This window comes from Lottia gigantea (assembly GCF_000327385.1).
Source record: "Lottia gigantea unplaced genomic scaffold LOTGIsca_17, whole genome shotgun sequence".
NCBI lineage: Eukaryota > Metazoa > Mollusca > Gastropoda > Lottiidae > Lottia > Lottia gigantea.
This window is the reverse complement of record NW_008708133.1, coordinates 2,901,425-2,922,784: the sequence shown is the minus strand read 5'-3', so window position 1 is coordinate 2,922,784 and position 21,360 is coordinate 2,901,425. Positions and strand designations below refer to the sequence as shown.

Sequence of the window (21,360 nt, the reverse complement as noted above, 5' to 3'; positions counted from 1 at the left end):
GTGACAAATTTGTAGATGTTGTCGTTACATCCAAATTGATAGACGTGAAAGCTACCAATTCAAATTCAAATCATCTGATTCATCTCAGGATAATTATAGGAAATAATGTTTTCAGCTCACATTCTGTCACATACCAAGTAATTTTGTGTGTTTATAGTGTATCTCGAGCTACATAATTCTTTCTGATATCAACGACCAAACAAATTGATAAATCTGTTCTCATTTTAATTTCCATTGTGCGTTAAATATTTGTTGAAGAAAAACATGAATTATTGAGTCTTGGCAAACTGAGTAATGATTCTATAATATTCTCCAAGACAAGATGACATTCCTTGTTACCAAGATTAAATTTTCTAATCTCAGCATGACAAATTGTCGAAAGTTATATATTATTTCGTTTAATTGCATTATTGTTCAATATATCCCTTTAAATGTTTTATAGGGTCAATACTCAGTTTGTGGTTATATTCCAGCGAACGTAACATTTCACATGTAAGGTCGAAAGCCATATATGGAACGCCAAAACTGACAATTGCTTTTTGACCTCCCCGTTGCCTGTAGCTGTGTTACATGATTTGTACACGCCCAGAAATTTAGCGTCTGTATCAGTGATATTTTTTAAAAAATCATTAGATGAAAAGTGTTTTCAGTGTTGGAAACTATTGCTTACTACCATGTTTACAAGGAGAATGATTTTGCTATGGTATAAATTGATTTCCAACAGATCATACCCTAACTAACAATCGATGTTACTTAATTGTTCTCCTCGGCCTGTATTTTCGTACTTTTATAACCTTTCTCACCCAATTAAGTGGTTGAGACGAATTTTGATTAATATATATCTAGAACAAGAAGTTTACTAGGAGTTCTTGTAACGTACTGATGTCATATCCGTTGGAAATTAATTTAAATTTTACTAATACGGAAAGAATAAGGGTGATTCTCGAGGGAAATTATGGTTTCATCAGTCCAGTGATTTGAATATTTCTTTCTTCATATCATTAATTAATAATGTCATTCAAACATATTTTATCCATAAAATGTTTTTGATTAACAAACTTCTATACTTTCTTTGTTCCGAATAACTTCACACAGCCGATATAAGTGGTCGGAAACTAAAAGGTTTTTATTGATTAGAATAAAGGCACGAAGTCCTCCTAATTTATCTAAAGAGTTTTATAAAATTGTAGTAATATTCGCTAGTTCTTGCGCTCTTTACAAAAAAAAAGTTAAGAAATGAATGACAATCTAACGACTATTATACGATTAAATATTTCAACATATATGTAACCGATTGACATTCCAATTAAACTAAGAGAAATCTTCCAAATTTTCATATCCTATTCTGTGAAATAAGGCTGTTGTAAGATGAAGGGTCATTTTGCATATTTTTTATCCGTATGTAATATAATCATTTATTTTCAGATTCAACAGCCTTACCAATTTCAACATTCAAACAGACACCTTTAATAAATGAAGATCTACATTTCGATGGTAAATAATATTTCATTATTTATATCTGATCCCTGAAACCTATCCATAAATGATTCCGAGCAGTCTCGTATAGTACACTGCTGTAGTTGTACCTCAGGGTCTGTATATTTATTACATTGACGAAAACTGCCAAAGATCGAGGAAGGAAATCAAGTTTGTCCACATTCATCAAATTAAAGTATTGAAAGGTATCTTTCTATAATCCCAAAGGGAGAAATGTAATTTAATTATTTCCCTAAAAATGATATTTCAGACATAATTTTCTTCAATTACTGTGAATTTAGTTTTGAATAATAACAGTCCATCTTCATTGTATTTTAATACCCCCCGCATGTCTACATCTTTCCATATAACAAATTGTACTTCAATTAAGATTTCAATTCTGCTAGCTGATAATAACAAAAATGTTCTGTAAATTTAAAAATTCCTGAATTGAGAGAAGATAATATCTATTCTTCATATTGTCCCATACACGATTGATCTGTACCACCATCTTCACTCTCAGAAAAAGTAATTGGCAGATAGAAGTAATTTTAATACTTATCTACAGGTCCCGTTATTATTGGTGCAGCAAGTTCTTTCTGTACAGTGATATTGATAATGGTTGTGGCCTTTTATATAAGACGATATGGTAATCATAGATTTAGTAGAAGAAACGCATTTAAGGTATTGGACTAGGTTAATTACTACATATCTAACCATTGATATCTTAAACATATCAATCCAATATAATTTACTGGTTGTCAGATAATAAAAATCCACACAAGCAAGACAATTCCGTTAATCAAAATCTCGTCCAAAGGATTGCAAAATCGAGAATAAAAGTTACTAGAAGTGGACTCCTTCAAAGAGAATTCTGCGGTTTGGGTCCTTGACCTTGTGGCCCTTTTCCCCTTATCTCCTGGTAGAACACAAAGTTCCGATAAAAGCTTTATTGTGAATAGCAGTGGCGGAGCTAAAGGGGGGTATGGGGGTAAACCTGGCTCCGCCACTGGTGAATAGGGGTAGAATCAAATTATGTTGAGATAGATTTAAACAATCATCAGCGTATTATTAAGTAAGTTTAGGAATACATGTAGTAGTATCTAAGAGTGGACGGGTCAATTAGCTATATACAATTGTATGTATCTATGTATTTTCTTATTTAAGGATGTGGGAAGCGAGAAGATTACTCTATCGTCGTCAGATTGGTTAGATGGTTTTGCTATAGGTCGAGATGGAAAGTATTCGGCAAGAGACATTCCTATTAAAAAGTTAAAGATAGGTCGAGCCTTGGGTAAAGGTGCTTTCGGGGTGGTAAATGAGGCATATGCGTATGGTGGGACTAGTTTTGATAATAAAACATTCAAAGTTGCTGTTAAAAGAATAAAAGGTAAATATCTTATCCAATTCCATTCCAAACTCAGATCACTGTACCAGACCTTATAGTTGCACCCTTTCACAGCAATAGAACAATATGTGATATCTATACCTTTGTTTTTGTTTAAAGAAGGACGTAAAACTCCATTCATATCATTTCATGTGTTTTTGTTTAACCTTTGCTCGTGAGTTCAATAGTTGTATAGTAAAATCATATTTACATTCGATGCTATTGCAATACCGTAGTGTATCATTGTATATCTGTTTAAATTCGCTATTGTTACTAATTTGTATTCATTAATAAATCGTAATTGTATGGATAAATGAAATCAATTAACTAATTATCTATTGGGTTTCTTTCCAGATACAGCTTCTGGTGATGAAATAAATTCTTTAAAACAGGAACTTGAGCAAATGAAATTGATTGGTTCTCATGCAAATATCATAAGTTTGTATGGTTTCTGTAAATTTAGAGGTAATCAAAATCTTTAAAGTACTCTTTCTATTTATTCCAAGTCAATGGAATTTTACTCGTTCTTTCATATAATTGTTCATGGTGGCAAGAAACCTTTTATTCATTTCCATGATACTTCTTGCATTTTAATTAACAAAGATAGGAAGAAATAGGAAATTGACAATAGCTTTCCCACATTCATCGAGTTGAGTTACCTAATAAATTTGAAATCAGAAACGATCTCTTTTAGGTTGTTTTTAGATCAATTTGTCATTAAGTTCCTCTCGATGCTTTTTTATTATATAGGAAAAGGTTCGTATCAGATTGTATCCACAACTTGTATCCATAACTTGTATGGATGGGGTTCAGATGTTTGGTTGGTATACAGGGTGTTTCGAAATTAGAGTCCGATCCCTAACAGCATTAACTAAAGTAGACATAGACAAATACTGAAGTGTTGCAGAACAAGTTTCTCTCTCACTCTTTCTGACCTACATCTGCCTATTCCACAGTCTTCATTCTTTAGGTAGCAAATCGACAAAAGCTGACGGTAGTACATGCACACTGAGGCCACACAGAACCCTGAATAAATACCTGTTCTGAAACACTTCAGATCTATTTTAGGCGGGGGGTGGGGGACTCTGTAAAATCCAAACCGAACAACCGCACCAAGTAGTAGTAGCCAACAGGTTGGCGTTTTTGAACCTCAGGTTCCAATTTCAGGAATTTTGGCGATGCCGGTTACTGAATTGGTATGAATTCTTACCATCCAACGACACCCATTGTATATTCTAATTATAATAATATGTATGTTATTTTTGTAAGAAGCAGTTTATAATATAAATTTGTCGTTCCTAAAATTCGTTTCCTGTAATAAGAGGTACTTCACAATTTAACTTCCTGGTTACGAGGGCTTATATCAGCTGTGTATCAATTTTAATTGCGGTTATCTAGAGAATAAGATACTATCTCAGTTTAAGACTGTCTGAGTACCTCACATCAATATCTGTCAAGACAATAGTATTAGATTACCACAAGTATTTTTGAAATGTTAGTTGAATTGATAACTTAGTCTGCTCCTAAAAGCATACACATCCTAACTTCATAGGTATGAATAAACTAAAACCGAGTCGATCGAATCAAAATAACTGAATCAATATTCAACAACATTAAATATTAAGATCTGTACAGAAAAAATATGTTTACGATACATTTCATCGTAAAATATCGCAAGAAAATAGACATTATAAACACCAAACAAAGGAGTTATTAGATATTACAACACTATATCTCTTAATATTAATACTAGATATTTCAATATTATATCTCTTCATATTGATACTAGATATTTCAATACTATATTTCTTCACCTTGATACTAGAATACTGTATCTCTTCATATTGATACTAGATACTACAATTCTGTGTCTCTTAATATTGATACTAGATATTTCAATACTATATCTCTTAACATTGATACCAGATACAACTGTACTATATCTCTTCACATTGATACTAGAATACTGTATCTCTTCATATTGATACTAGATATTTCAATACTATATTTCTTCACCTTGATACTAGAATACTGTATCTCTTCATATTGATACTACATACTACAATTCTGTGTCTCTTAATATTGATACTAGATATTTCAATACTATATCTCTTAACATTGATACCAGATACAACTGTACTATATCTCTTAACATTGATACTAGATATTATAGTACTTTATCTCTTAACATTGATACCAGATACAACTGTACTATATCTCTTAACATTGATACTAGATATTATAGTACTTTATCTCTTAACATTGATGCTAGATATTTCAATACTATATCTCTTTACATTGATTCTAGATATTACAATACTATATCTCTTAACATTGATACCAGATATTACAATACTATATCTATTAGACATTGATGCTAGATATTGCAATACTATATCTCTTCACATTGATACTAGATATTACAATACTATATCTCTTAACATTGATACCAGATATTACAATACTTTATCTCTTAACATTGATACCAGATATTACAATACTATATCTCTTAACATTGATACCCGATACAACTGTACTATATCTCTTAACATTGATACTAGATATTACAATACTATATCTCTTAACATTGATACTAGATAATGCAATACTTTATCTCCTAACTTTGATTTGTATATCTCTTAATATTGATACTGGATATTACAATACTATATCTCTTAACATTGATACTAAATATTCCAGTACTGTATCTCTTAATATTAATACTAAATACTACAGTACTGAATCTGTTCACATTGATACCGAATACTGCAGTACTGTATCTCCTTACTTTAATACCAGATAGTATCTTTGATACTAAATATAACCATATTTCTTACAAAAAAATCATTGATAAGGTTACATAACCCTTTCATTAATGAACAAATTATAATCGACGACCAATATTTTTCTTACAAAGCTCTATATAATTACAACAAGTTTTCTCCTCAGTTTGGGTTGAACAAGAGATTACGGTGCCAATATCAAATCACTAGACATGATAATTTCAGTAGGCTATATATTTTTTTATTGCGAGGAAAAGCTTTCATGAGATAAAAAATGTCTTAACAACGCAATGGAAAATCAGTCTAACCTGAACTAAATTAACATTGTAACGTGTACATTATTGCTTCTTGTTCTATTGTACTTCATGGAAGTCACCAAGTACGTTCAAGTCAACATTTATTGTTGATGCGTATTTACGTTAGTAAAGTAGACCTTTAACAGCACAAGGTTTGGCTCTATGGCCAACACAATTTTTAAGAATATGACCAAAAATGGTTATCTCTGATAGGTGGCTAAAATAGTCAGCTTAATGAATCTATCCTCTTTGTCGGACGAAATGCGAAAACAATTTGGTTTTCAGTAACTTTTGTTTCATGTTAATTTGACGCTGGAACATTATGTATTACCAAATTTCTGGATAATCGTAATTTAAAACTTATATAAAGCCATACTTAATGATAATGAATGGAAAGGTCGGAATTAATGATAACGTGTCATAAGATAAGTCAATATAGTACTTGTTGTCTGAAGGTTCAAATCTATCTTAATCCAATAAAGATAGTTATTTTTAGTTAATGTGTGAAAGTTTATGGGATGAAGACTTTAATTGTATATTATGTTCAGTATAATGTGTCAGTATTAAGACATTATTATTGCAAATCTATCTTCCACAAAATGGTTATGGTGTCATCATCTTGTAGATAAGCCTTTTGTTCCAATTTAATGATGATTATATATAGCATCTAGAGTTTTGCACTTAATCAAATTAAATAGAGTTTTAAATGGAGAGTTTGTAAAGACATTGGTATTTACCTACTATTTTCTGTAGGACTGTAAAGAGAATTTAATAAATTGTTGTATGCGTACCGGGGACACTGATAGCATCAATTTGTACCAATTTTCAATCAGTGGCTGCGTCAGCCTTCCGTGACTGGGGGTACAAATAGGGGGCAGACTGATTCAATGGGGGGACAACTGCTCAAACTGAATTCAAATTTTGGCTAATCTGTGGTGGTGTCATAGTCGCAAGCCTTTCATAAAGCGTCTTAAAGGGTTCTCTCGAGAAAGTTTCAGAAAAAATGAATTGATTTTGTGCATTGTTGAAAATAAAGTGGGGGTACAATTGGGGGTGATTTATGACGTCACCCTAGCGAAATTTGCGTCTCTTAAGACCTTTGTGGGGTGATGTCATAAAACACTCATAGTTTAAGTAAAATTGCTGGAACCACAGACGTCTGGTTGAAAACTGCAATGGCCTAAATTGATGCTATCATTGTCCTCGATACACATACAAAATTTAGAAAGCTTCTTTACAATATTATTTAGATAAACTGGTTCTTAGATTATTGTCAAATTCAAATCTCTGATCTGCACACACTGTCGTCAATCATCTTGACGAAACATCACAGTTTTCTGTGATTGGTCTTAAATGATAAAAACAATCATTGCTCAAAGTTGGCATGCAACACAATGTTAGAAGCTAAACATCCGATTTAAACAAAATTAAAATAAAATAGAAATGTTTTAGATTCAAATACCGATTCTTTCGATGGTTTTAATTGTCACTGTCTAAGATAAGATTAGACCGGAATGATTCTGGAAAAGAATTAGCCTACAATGCTAAGATTTCTATTCAATAATGCCCCAGAGACAAGTTACACCACAATTTTCCTGATTTTGTTTGACAATATCTCTATCAGGAAACAACTCTACTACGTAGAATACAGATACGTACTTCGATGATCTCACCTTTTTAAACGCCCACATAGTAACGCAGACGTATTTCCGAAATTGACCATATTGTTTATTGTAACGGTTTTTGAGTTATTTCTTGGCTTGTAGACATATACTTTAGTGACTTCTTATTTTCATTTTATCTTTTTGCTATTTGGTATGCACTTTTGATCATATTATCTTGATTTTGATTGATTATCTAATTGGAAATTAATTAAGGAATGACCTGAACATTTTTTCAGTTTATCGATGTATAAACAGAAAAAACCTGTGTACACTTATGTATAAACCGCTACGCGGTTCAAGTCATTCCTTATAATTAAATCAACTCGAATACGTGTTTAAATATTTATCTAAAATAGCAACAAACTAGGGCACAAAAGTGGCGCATAAATACCAAAAATTTTAACACAACAATAATGAACTGATACTAACAATAGAGACGTCGTAGAGAACAGCCAATCAGCAATAAGTAAGTCACCTTTTATAGTCTACTGTCTAGGCCTACTGCTTGAAAGTTGACGGAGAGGCCACATTTAATGTTCAATTATTGAAAGCCAAGGCTCGAAATAAGTTCAAAATTCACGATTTTGTTGATATTAAGAATATGCACATTCGAGGGAATTTGGAAAATAACGTAATCATTCAGTGAAGTGTAGATTCGGCTCTGGTGACGTTCGAAGGAAAGACATCGACGCTGTGTCGTGGCCACGTCAATCAAACTCAATGATAAAAATAGTCCGTTAAGGGGTGCAGCTTATATTTACATTCCGTTTACACAGATATAAACCGAATTCACGTGACCGCTGTTATCCAATCAAATTTCGTGATACCGTGTAAACGGAATCGTGATTTAATTATTGACCTTTTATATGGTGGACTCGAGAAAGTATTAATGTTTTACACCATGAATTGCGTGAAACCTATGTATGTTTGTGTATATTGATAATATCTTGGAAATTTATAACATAGAAAGTAAATGGTTGGTTTAATTTTATATGAAACAGTATGTCGTAATGAGTAGATGCTACTCTCAACAATACGATCAAATACATCATAAGTCGCATGGAATGGTTTTGATGTATTTGTGTTACTTTTAGCAAGTTCTTTGATATGAGAAATTATATCTTCTTAATTAAATACATTGTTTGTTATGATTTCTGTCGTAGTAGCATTTCATCTAGCCTGGGAAACTTCCAGCTGTTCAAACACTTCTTATCACTTTCAATAAAAAAGAATGAAATAGTATAAGTAATTGTTTTATTGGGAAACATCGTCTATTGAATGTCTGGTGACAATAAATTCATCGAAGAAAAGTCGTTGCCGGGAGGACATCAGGCTAGACTAACATTTCCAAGTTTACTTCTATCAAAAGGAGACAAAACCTATGTAAGTGTAAAGAGCACTTCTAATTAAAATAATAATTGCTTTTAAAGGACAGGTTTACAAAACAAAAATAATTTTTAGTTAGGAATTAAAAGGATATATTCATTCACTTTAACAGTACTTTGATGAGACAATATACTATATAGTTGTAATTACGTTGGTTTACTCTACAACTAAAAGAATCTAGAAGTAAAAACTGACAAACATGATATTATACTAACATCAAATAAATAATTCCACGTCTTCCAACTTCGTCCATCCTCTTTCATTTAGTGTTAACAAACTCTCTTCTCTTCAGTTGGTCAGTGAAATGTACATAATTGGTAATATGGTCTTTGAAAGTACCATCATTATTAAAGAACTCTTTACGTAAACAATCGAGTTTCTGTTGATCTGATTCTATGGCACCTAAGTTTGCGGAGAGCTTCAGAGCGCTCACATTCTTTATAAATCTCTTTTTTTTTGCTTTCGGTTATTAAAACATTATCAACTTTTGATTATATATATTTTCCATAAGTTTGAACTAATTTAGTAGCATTGCAACGAAGTAACTCACAGACTGTTGTATGTAAAGTTGTTCTTTATTACCAGATCGACGCCTGGCAATTTTTTCACAATTCCACACGATTGGTAATTTGCATCGATAATTGCCTTCGGATGTGCATTTTCAATTAGTCGACCTTACTACAATACTGCAATTTGACATATCTGCGCTTTCTCGAGTTACCATTTTTACTTGTTTTGTATGAAATTCCAAGTAATAGGCCTACTGATAATTTAAACCTCGATTTTTTACATGCCTGGACTCATTTATAATTCGTACAACTGCGCACGATGTTAACAATCAATATGTTTTACCACAGTTTGATATATTTGGACTATCCTATATTACAACTCAGCTTTAATACAAGAAGTATTCCTAGTATTTCTGAAGACTATTGACTTATATTCAAGACCCACAAATACACCCGAAAATGGCGAATCTGTCCCTTTAGTGTAGAGCTCCCCAAATTTTATATTATTTTTTTGTTATTATATTATCTATATTTTTATATTTCTAATATTTATAATTCCAAATTGACACTATTTTCCTAGCTTCTTTATTTATTGACAACTATATTTTCGACAATTATTTATAATATTAAATTGGATATTGCAGAGCCGGGAGTAATATTTGATTAATTCAAACAGATACTTTTTACTGATGACCGAATTCCTTTATTAGCTTAGTGATATTCAGAAGGATGTGATGATAGAATCAATCAATTTATATAGGGCGCTGATATAGATTTTAAAAGATTTGTTCAAAATGTTGCTGAGATTAAAATTTGTTGCTGATTTTTAAATTTTTTTTAAAATATGATTTTGCTTTTCTTTCAGATAATATATTTATTTCAAAATTTTTACGACAATTATCTTCCTTCACAAATTGTGTCAATTTGTGTAGGAAAATCTTTTTGAACGATTGATTTAAATAACGATTTCGTTTCTATCTGAAGGCCTATAATACTTCGAGTTTCTGTATGGTGTTGCAGATCGGGAAATGAAAAAGAGCCTTGAATGTAGCACGTCAAAGTGATCTGCTATTGGATTTTTTGTTATATTTGTATTAAATCATTCAACCTATATGAGTTGTGGGAAATACATATTCTTACAATAGTTTATTTATTGCAGGTCAAAGCATGATAATAATGGAATTGGCCGAGTTAGGAGACCTATTGACCTATCTAAAAGAAAAATGCTCAAATAGTCATAATTACGTCAGTGTTTCTGCTGATGGAAATATTTCTGAAGAAGAAACGAAACAAATCACAGAAGATGGAGAATTAATGTCGTTTGCTTGGCAGGTTGCTAAGGGAATGAGTCATATGGAGAGTCTGAAGGTAATATATTAGAAAAACCTTTGGTCTGATATAAATCTACTACACTTGTGGGGCTCTTTAATACGGTGGCACTCATACGACATAAATTATTTCACTTTTAATTTTGAATTAAAAACATTAATTTTCACCTAAGTGATAATTAATTTTGAATTAAAAACTTTAATTTTCACCTAGGTGATAATTATTTTCACCTAGGTGAAAATTAGGTGACATTTCCTGTAATTTTGAATTAAAAACTGTAATTTTCACCTTGGTGATAATTATTTTCACCTAGGTGAAAGTTGGGTGATAATTCCTGACATTTTTAATTTAAGACTTTAATTCAACGAATCTTGTAAAAAATGTTTTTTAATTTAAAATTCTTCAATTATTTTAATTCAAAATTAATTTTCACCAAGTAAAAAAAAAGTTTTTAATTCAAAATAAAAAGTGGAAAATTTCGTATGTGAGCCACCGTACTTTAACTACAAAGAGAATCTCGACACCATCGTTATAATTTAGTTAAGATATATATTGTGTATATTTTAGTGTATACATCGCGATTTAGCAGCCAGAAATGTTTTGTTAGCAACGGGTCCAGTAGCTAAAATATCAGATTTTGGTTTATCACGAGATGTCTATGAAAATGGTTACTATTTAAAAGAAACTAAGGTAAATGTTGTAAATGTTACCCTGGCGTTTCGACGATTGTTCGGTCACCTTGAAATTAGCTGTTTGATCCCGGATTTCGGAATTTTTGCCTTTTGTTTTTTACCCGTTTCAATATTGCATGCGAGGTTGCCGTACCATAACCGAATGCTATCTTCTCATTAAAAGCATTTCAACTTATATTTTATAATATCATTTGGGGATTTATTAAAGGCCCTGGAGATCATTTTGAATAGTGAAAAGAGTAACTGGGTTGGTTTCTTTATAGGGTCGACTTCCATTTAAATGGTTGAGCCCAGAAGCCTTGTTGTGGGGTCAGTTCAGTAGTAAAGGTGACGTGTGGTCGTATGGTATGCTGTTATGGGAAATAACTACACTTGGTGCCTCACCATACCCTGGAATTCCTGCTGAAAATATGGCCGATCTCCATCGGTCGGGATATAGAATGCCTAGACCACCTAATTGTCCAAAAGATTTGTAAGTAAACGGTGAAGGTACTGGATGACATCAAACTTGTGATATTGGATGAATAGGTCGTATTACTCATGACTAGATATGTGGAAACCCTATGTAGTTGCCTTTATAACTAAAAGACCGAAGAAATTACCTTAGCAGCGCCATTCTTCTCTCGATCTGAATACATACACTTCCGAGGACTTCAAGGTGAAAATGGGTTATTGGCAAAACCTATTCTCAACACTAGCTAAGAGTGATCGCTGATTCATGTACAACCAACCACAGCACAACGTTGACCGTCCACCACCCTAGAGTACTTTCAGAATGTGTTACATATACACACAATTGGCAGCTCAACACCACCAAAGAGTTATCTTTGGCACGTTTTTGATCGTGGGAACGCTGGGATGTAGCACTGTATTATTATTTCATTTCAGATATGACATAATGCGAGGTTGTTGGAATGAAGATCCGAGAAAAAGACCAACATTTTTAAAATTATGTGAATTGATGGAAAATTTATTATTGGGAGCTGTAAAGCTAGTATGTCGCTACTTATTTTGTTTAAATGTTGTTTGTATGTGTATTTACTTTTTTTAGTTTAAATTTCATATTGTATTCAATTAAAGTTGCTGTGGAGTTCAAATCAAATATTTGAACTATAGATCATAGCTTGTTCGTAATATATAAACAAAAAGTTCACCCAATATTAGTACATTATCTACAAACAAAATGATTTTAAAAAATCTAAAATAATTTAAGCCACTCCACACAGCCATTTTAAGCTTATTCTTACTATCTTATATTTTCTGTTTTTTATACCAATTCTGATTTATATGCAGATTCTGATATTTATTTTGGTGGTTCATCGCCACTCTGGATAAAACTCGGCTATTGATTGGTTAAAAAAAAGTTTTTATCTACCTAGAAATTGTGGTGCCTACTAGTTTTCACATACCATGCATAGCAAATAATTTCAGTCACTCAATGTACATTCAACCAGAAAATGTATAACTGGGGGATTTTGCTGAACTATCTATCCAACCATATAACTATAACTATATAATATATAACATTATTTAGTATTTTTTTGTTACTTTGTAGCGCCATTTGGTTGAAATTCATTTTAACAATACTGTGATTCTCTGTATATGGTTTCATTTTGTCAGTAACTAAATTATGGCATACGAAAATATCATGTCCAATTATATCTAGCAGATAGCAACACGATAAAAGTCAATATCTTTTCATTTCAAGAGCAGTAATATCCGGTTGCTTTTTATGCGTTAGTCCTTGAAAGCTGGAAAGTGTGAAAATAATCTGCTCAATATGTTTGTCTCGGGCCATTGTATTTAAATGAACAAAGTTCTCTCATATCATTTGAAGAAAAAAATCACACAAAAAAATCAAATTAAAGGTATTTTTTTTTTCAGAAATCAGTCTCTTGCCTCCCATATTGATTTCATGAGAAGTTCTATTTTACCTTCTTATTTCGTTATTAGTAAACTACGTCGTCTAATCTAATCCTTAATTTATACAAAACTTTACCAAAGGATTAACATTCACATGTATCTGTCTTCTGAACGCCAGTTTTATCGATGTTCTTTATGTCATGGGCTTATGTTACATTGCTACAAGATATCTTGTTAGAAGGCATAACTCTACTTTAACACTCATGATTTCGGACCGCAAAGCCACCATTAGAAATATTGTTTAGGCCTCTTTTATATCAGTTTGTAATGAATGTATCCTCTTATCCAAATCACTATATTTTTTTATTTTTCAGAATTATCTAGAAATTCGACCAAATCCTATTTACAACAACGAAATAAATGACAGTGACAGCTACAATGATGCTGTTCTTACAACGCTTTCTACACAAGAATCTGAACCGTGCCTTCAAAAATTTAATGAACATCCATATGAACATTCTTCTGGATACATGAGCTCTGGATTATATTCTTGAATTATTATTTTGGAGAAGCAAAGTAAGCAATATAAGTCTAATAAAATAGTATTGATGTTTACAATGTCAAGCCTTTCAACTGTTTAATTTATTTTTTGATAACATAGAAGTGAATGTGTTTAACGATCTTGACAAAATAGTGTGTTTGACAATTTAATCTTATTTAACAAGAGAAATAATTGTGATAATTGTTGCTTTTGAAAACCATGACGAGTTATAAAACATATTTTTATTTCTGTGGATGTCGCCATCATGTCGTTGTACATGGATGATCATAGTTACCGAGAACTGTAAACTTTGCTTGGGACCGTATTAGTTTTCTGTGGTCACACTGTGATACTGTAGGGAAAACTCTGAATGCTTATAGGCTGTAACAAGATCTGTTCGTATGAAGCTGAATACATTTCTTATCTTAAGGCGCAATTCCAACAAGAATGGAATATTCAAGATAGTCTTTCTAGTCACAAATTGTCTCACATCCGAAAATATTACAAATTTTTACTTTAAATGATACGCTGACATGGTATATAGTAAGAAAGTATGAAAGCCAATGTGTTATGACGAATAAGGTGAATGACTACCGTTGAATATTTTTATTGTTTCCGAATCCATCTAATAATAGTTCGCCCATCATTGACAACAAACAATTCCACACAGTTTTGTTAAAATCAGTCGTAGAATCGTGCCAACTTTAGTGCTAATATTCAAATATATGATACATGGGTAATAAGTCAATTTAAACATTCCTGTTATTTGTCACGATTGGTAAAAGTGCTGAAAGACGATTCCAATACATTCCACTGTTGTTGGGAAACTGGAATATTTTAATTATTGTAATGAGGACTATATTGCTGTAACCCCTGTTCTGTTATTCGTGTACGACTATTTCCCATTGGGTTCATCCCTTGTTAATGACAAAATCATTTACCATGAATCGCCAATACCTTGAGAATTGATAAATGTAATTTGTGGACAGATCATATCAGGCGAAAACAAAATCTAGACGTCTCATATTGGGGGTTACCATCTGTGGCTAACGCTTGTCACGACCATCTTCAGACAATTTTCTACCATTTATCGTAATGAAACATAATCCCAACCTTATATGAATCATTTCATTGACTATCTTCCCTTCACATAAGACCTGTTCCTCTTCATACTAATCTAACTATTGTTCAATAAAAATACTAAAAAAACCATCGTTTTAATGTATCTACTGCCAGTTGGTGGGTTTCAGGGCAGAATGTTATCTATTTTGTAAAGAAAATGATGCTGTAAAATTACTGTGTTGCTATTTTCATTACTTATATATGTTTAAATCACCAATATAACTAGTTATAAGTCATTAACCATGCTTTTTTCACTTTGGATTTTACTCGACAGGTAATCATAGCTGACCATAATATTGACCGATATATATTTACTGCCAAATCAATCGGAAGTAGATACATTGAAACGATGGGTGAAACTCATATATGGACTCACTCCACTAATTCATTTGACATCTCTTCCCATGTTAAAACACAAAATTCAACCTTCTACAACTTTTTCCAGAAATCTTGTTGAAAGCTTTCAAATATGTCGAATGAAAGCCTGACCAATCCTCAATGTCTCCTAAAAAAATTCATTATATGATGACCATGAAAATTTTAAAGATAATGCAATTTCAGAAATCAAATTCCAAATCTAGAACAAAAATTATCCATAAATAGGCATGCAAAAACCCCAAAAGGGAGAGATAAAGAAGAGTCCATAGTGAGAGTCGACTATTGATAGAAACAGATGTCTGTGTTACCACCCTTTAGGTTGTCTAAACAAAAAATCAATTCCATCTCTAATGTTTCTTCCCTTGATCTGTGAGCCTTCCTCTCATTTCAACATCTTTCATGTCATGAACTACCAAAACGGTGTCTATACCTTTCAATATCCCCTTTACTTGTACTTGATTGATCTAGACAAGTTAAAGAGCTCATTTAAAGGTCAGAAATTTCAATATTGAAAATATTACTATATCAAAACTCAACTTTAAACATGAAAATATCAAAGAACTATTTTTATGAAAAACACAAATCTTAGGACGGAAATTGTGTGAAAGTTATGAATTGTACACTATTATTACCAGTACAAGTATTTTTATATACAGTCAAGTAACCTATTTTCGTGCATTTCCGGAAATAATTAATAATGTTCGATCTCGCGTGACCTTCGCATTTGCTTGTTTAGATAAACATGTGTTATCTCTACAATATCAGCTAGTAGAATGAATCCAGTAGTTTCAAGCAAGGTAAAATGTATACTTTGACAAATACAAAATGACGGATTTCAGTTATTACCAAACGTCACAATTTTTTATCGGCCGAATTCCCTTATAATCCCAAGCGGTAATCGGAATTCCAAGTGTCGTGTGCTAGAATGTAGTCCAACGAATGAAGTCACGTGATCAACTAGCAGATTCCGTGTCAGCAGAAAATTTCTATGGAACACAAAGTGGGCCATATTCTTATGTTGTTTCAGTGACTTTTAGCAATAAATCACGCTACGTATCTTATTTTGTCACTCACTGTTTTTTTTTAAAATTGTGGTTCTTTGAAGGAATTGTCATTAGTTATAATGAATTGATATTAAAGATAAGTACTAAGAGAAATTAATTTTACCACTGGGTATCCATACAACGTGTTTTTCTCGATTTCTTCATAGATCAAACATTGTACACGAAAATAGGTGACGCATTCTGCCGCATTCATGAAATATGGGTCAAAGTGAAGGATTCATAAAGAAAATCGAAATAAACCAATTTTAATTATTTTGTAGAATATCCGAGGAAACATCTAAGACATCTAAGATCGAGAATTTAAGAATTTAAATTTGATGTGATTTCTGAATTTGTTCCGAAGACTGAAAAATGTCCATTGCCTATTATTCCGATGAAATAACAATTTTCCTGACATACTGTGAGTGAGTCCATAGTGAGAGTCGACTATTGTCAGTATTGATAGAAACAGATGTCTGTGTTACCTCCCTTTAGGTTGTCTGAACTAAAAAATGAATTCCATTTTTAATGTTTCCTCCCTTGATCTGTGAGCCTTCCTCTCATTTCAACATCTTTCATGTCCTGAACTACCATAACGGTGTCTATACCTTTCTATTTCATGTGATTACTGAATTTGTTTGAAGACTGAAAAATGCCCATTGCCTATCATTCCGACGAGATAACAATTTTCCTGACATATTTCTTAAAATAATGAATAAAGGCGAAAAGGTTCTGGGTGGGTTTCTTGAAGTCATGAGCCTTTAGCTAAATGTTTTTAACCTTGTATCTTTTGAATCTGTAACAAATTGTGAATCACTTTTATCGTGTCTTATATGTTTCGAGAATTATAATGTATTAGAATTGTGTCTAAACATTAAGACTTATACTTCCTACATCTCAGTGCAGAATTATGGTGGTCAGTTGGGGTATTGACGAGATGGGGGGGCATCTTCGCAATTGTCAAGGTGGACGTATTACCTTGGTCATTGTGAACACTGGGGAGGGGATGCGGGGGGGGGGGGGGGGCGGGTATGCACATTTCCAAGGAGCTCAATAATACAATAAAGTTTAGGGCATAAAGTTCTGTCCAGAGAGTAGTGGAATACGATTGGTAAGCATTATCTACCTTTTAACTAGCAACAGTGAAGCTAGATTTTTCGATTTGTTTCTTTCCTCTTCGTTTTTTTTTTACTTCGTATGAAATTTAAATTGAGAAGGATGTTAACATTGAACATACTTCAAGACTTAATAACATTTGACACCTGTTTTTGTTTAATGTTTCAAGACAAATGTGAAGAACGATGAAATATTTATCGACGGTGGGGCAATCAAAAATTCAATTTTTCTTTAGCAACGGTAGTTTATATCTAGATAATATCGTACTGTTGCTAAAGGAACATGTCAAAAACTATGCTGAGCTCAATTTATGTGGTTAGGCCGTCAGTCACAACATACTGGGTTCCATACAGTCAGTGGCGTTTCTAAGAAAAATTAGGTAAAGGGGGCCACAGAGAATTATTTCAATATGTAAGATAGCTTGCCAGGTAAGGAAATATACGCCTACTGGCAGCTTTGATTTTGAATTAAAATATTTGGTAGTACAGTAACAATCACCAGTATGAAATAATCAACCTTCAGTCATACACTTCTTTTGAACTCTTTGAGGCGATACTGAATAATATTGAGTATGAGCCATTACCCTTGTTCTTGAAAACGTGTTCAATTTTTACCTCTGAAAACTCTATATATATATTCAATTACTGAATAATAAAATCACGTTTTGTCAAAATCCGGCAAGAATCACGCCTTTAAGTGCTTAAGAGCTAAAATTCGAACGCAAAAACAGGGGAGATAACTCCTATTAAATATTTCTCGATTTTCGACAGGGTTCATCCTTAGGTGATAACGAAGACCCACACCATGTTTCCTCAAAATTCGTCAAGAATTGTGCCATCGAGAGGATTTACAAGCTAAAAATTGAACGCGTTTTCAAGAACAAGAGCAATAACTCAAACTAAATATATTTTCCATTTTTCTGATTTTCAATAGGGTTTATCATTGGGTGATAACAAACACTCATGCTAAGTTTCGTCAATATCCGTCAAGAATTGTGCCTTCTAGGGTGTTTACGAGCTAAAAATTGAACGCGCTTCAAGAACAATTGTGGACGGACGGACATGGGTGACGGCAATAGACGCCCCCCATTTCATGTGGGCGTATAAAAATGATAAAGATATCTTGCCAGGCAAGATAACATACACCCACTATCAGCTGTCAGAAATGATAGTTAAGTCTTTGGTGACTTAATAATGAACTTCAATAAAGATTGAAATAATCTTAAAAGTCAAGGAAAAACCTCAGTTACATCAAATTATCGTCAAATTCAAACATCACCAATGTCTCATCGACGTACACACATGGGCATTTACTTTGAAACCATTCATCAGATTAAAGCCAGTTTCATTTAGATCGGGTAAAAACTTTAGCTTTTATCGTGCCAACAAGCCAAATTTGACGCGTTTTTATTAAGTTAACTCCAACACCGATCATCCAATTGCTACAAATTTTGAACCTGACTGAGAATTCATCAATATATATATACCTTCATAGTTTCAAATAAAGATAGCTTGCCAGGCAATGTAACATACGCCCACTACCAGCTGTCAGAAATGATAACATAATCTTTAGTGGCTTAATAATGAATTTTCAAATAATCTTTAAATCATCTAAAATTCAAGGCCAAAACCTGAAACAGTTCATCAAATTACCATCAAATTCAAACATGAACAATGTCTCATCGCGGTACACACAAGGGCAATTACTCTGAAACTGTTCATCCGATTATTACCAATTTCTAACTCGTTATCTCATTAATATATACATGCATATCCAGTTTCATCAAGATTGCATAAAAACTGTAGTCTCTATCGTGCCTGCGAGCCGAATTTGACGCTTTTTTCCTAAATCCGCGTTTTTACTAAATCAAGGACAATTACTCCGAAACCAGTCGCCCAACTATCACCAATTTCGAATTGACCGAGATCTCATCAATATATACTGTACATGCATACCAAGTTTCATCAAGATCAGATAAAAACTGTAGTCACTATTGTGTCTACAGCCAGTGGCTCGGTAACAATAACCTGCACTAACTGCGGTTTAGTAAGTATTTTAACCTGTTGTCTAGAACCAATGACGACCAATGTTCCAGTAGCCATAATCTAATGCAGCCAGTGGTCCAGTAACAAAAACCTGGTACAACCATTGGCTCTGAAACAATAACTTGGTTCAACCATAGGTCCAGTAACACAAACCTGGTACAGTCAGTGGTCCTCTAACAATAAGCTGATACAGCCGGTGACCCAGAAACAATAACATGGTTCAACTAGGGGGTTCACCGCCAATAGCCTGGTATAGCCAGTAACACAAACTAGGTATAGTCAGTGGTCCAGTGACAATGGCCTGGTACAATCAGTGGCCCAGTAACAGTAACCTGACACAGCCAGTGGCCCAGTAACACAAATCTGGTACAGCCAGTGACCCAGTAACACAAACCTCGTACAGACCGTGGTCCACTATCAATAACCTGGTACAACCAGTGGCCCAGTAACAGTAACCTGGTACTACCAGTGTTCCAGCACCAATAATCTGGTACAGTCAGTGGTCCATGCCATAACCTGGTACTGTCAGTGGTCAAGGAACCATTACCTGATATAGTCAGTGGTCCAGCATCAATAACGTGGTACAGCAAGTGGTCAAGTAACAATAACTTGGTACTATCAGTAGTCCAGTAACAATAATCTTGTACAGCCAGTGGCCATGTTACAATAACCTGGTACAGCCAGTGACCCAGTAACAATAGCTAGTACTAAAAGTGATTGCCAAGCCTTTCCAATTGTGAAAACATTATCTAGAATAGCAAATTAAATACCCTACTATTAACTATAAAATCGAATCTATTAATTAGCATCATTGTGATGCTTTGAATAACCCCTTGTAAAATATTATCAATCCCTCTTGCCCCTAACACCTTGGGCTACAAGCCTCAATTAGGCCTGCACGGATCTCTTTTCTGGCTCATTTAGTAGTTCAATTCATCCAACCAAACGTTCTGCTTGTAGGCAGTAGCCTTATTTATTCACTGATGAATTACAACTTCCTATGAAGTTGTTTTGGTTCTGTTTGGTCAAAACTCCACAAATCATATGTAGAGGAATCTCGGCAAAAGTTTAACAGCCTGCGGAAAAAAATAGGAAACATAACATCCAAATCAGATATTAATCGGGTTGATTTACATGTACCGGTACTATTCATAGATATCCCGGATCTATAACTATTATAGAATATTTAAACCACTAAACCTGACGTATTAACTAGGCTACTCACTAACATAAAAATATAATATTAGAGGCGTTTTTGCGGGCCGATTCGATTAGGTAGATTAGCTATTTTGTGCGTTTGTGAGCCAGGACGATTAGGCTAATCGGTACATTTGTGAGCCAGTTTACCTAATCTGATTTGGCTAATCGTCCCAGGAGGTGGTTAGGCGATTCAATTAGGCTTTTCCAAGATGGCGGCATGTGGAAGTTGCTAATATAATCAAAATCGCGGTCTTTCATTGGTTATCAGCAGAGGCAGCCATATTGCCAAATCGCCGATTTGAATTTCGCATTTGTGCACCACTGCTAATCTAAACCAAATTGCACCTACCTAATCGAATCGGCCCAGAAAAACACAGATATGATATCTTAGTCCGTGGTAGATTAGCCCTCCTTCCATAGAATTAGTAAACTTTCTATAATTATTATTGCTTATATAGGCCTATGTTATAGCCATAGATAGCCATTATAATACAGTGGTGTAACCTATTTTCGTGGATATAAGGATTCGA

General features: G+C 33.2%; 1 protein-coding gene across 1 annotated transcript; it reads left to right on the top strand.

The window, feature by feature from the left end:
• Nucleotides 1-2,730: 2,730 nt before the first annotated feature.
• LOTGIDRAFT_63499 (hypothetical protein) lies at nucleotides 2,731-12,498 on the top strand (the record flags this gene model as incomplete). The annotated part of the gene is made up of 6 exons (XM_009051509.1): nucleotides 2,731-2,866; nucleotides 3,218-3,328; nucleotides 10,661-10,869; nucleotides 11,398-11,520; nucleotides 11,786-11,994; nucleotides 12,411-12,498. Coding segments are annotated over 6 exons (876 nt in total), but the record flags the coding sequence as incomplete, so codon positions are not given.
• Nucleotides 12,499-21,360: the final 8,862 nt, after the last annotated feature.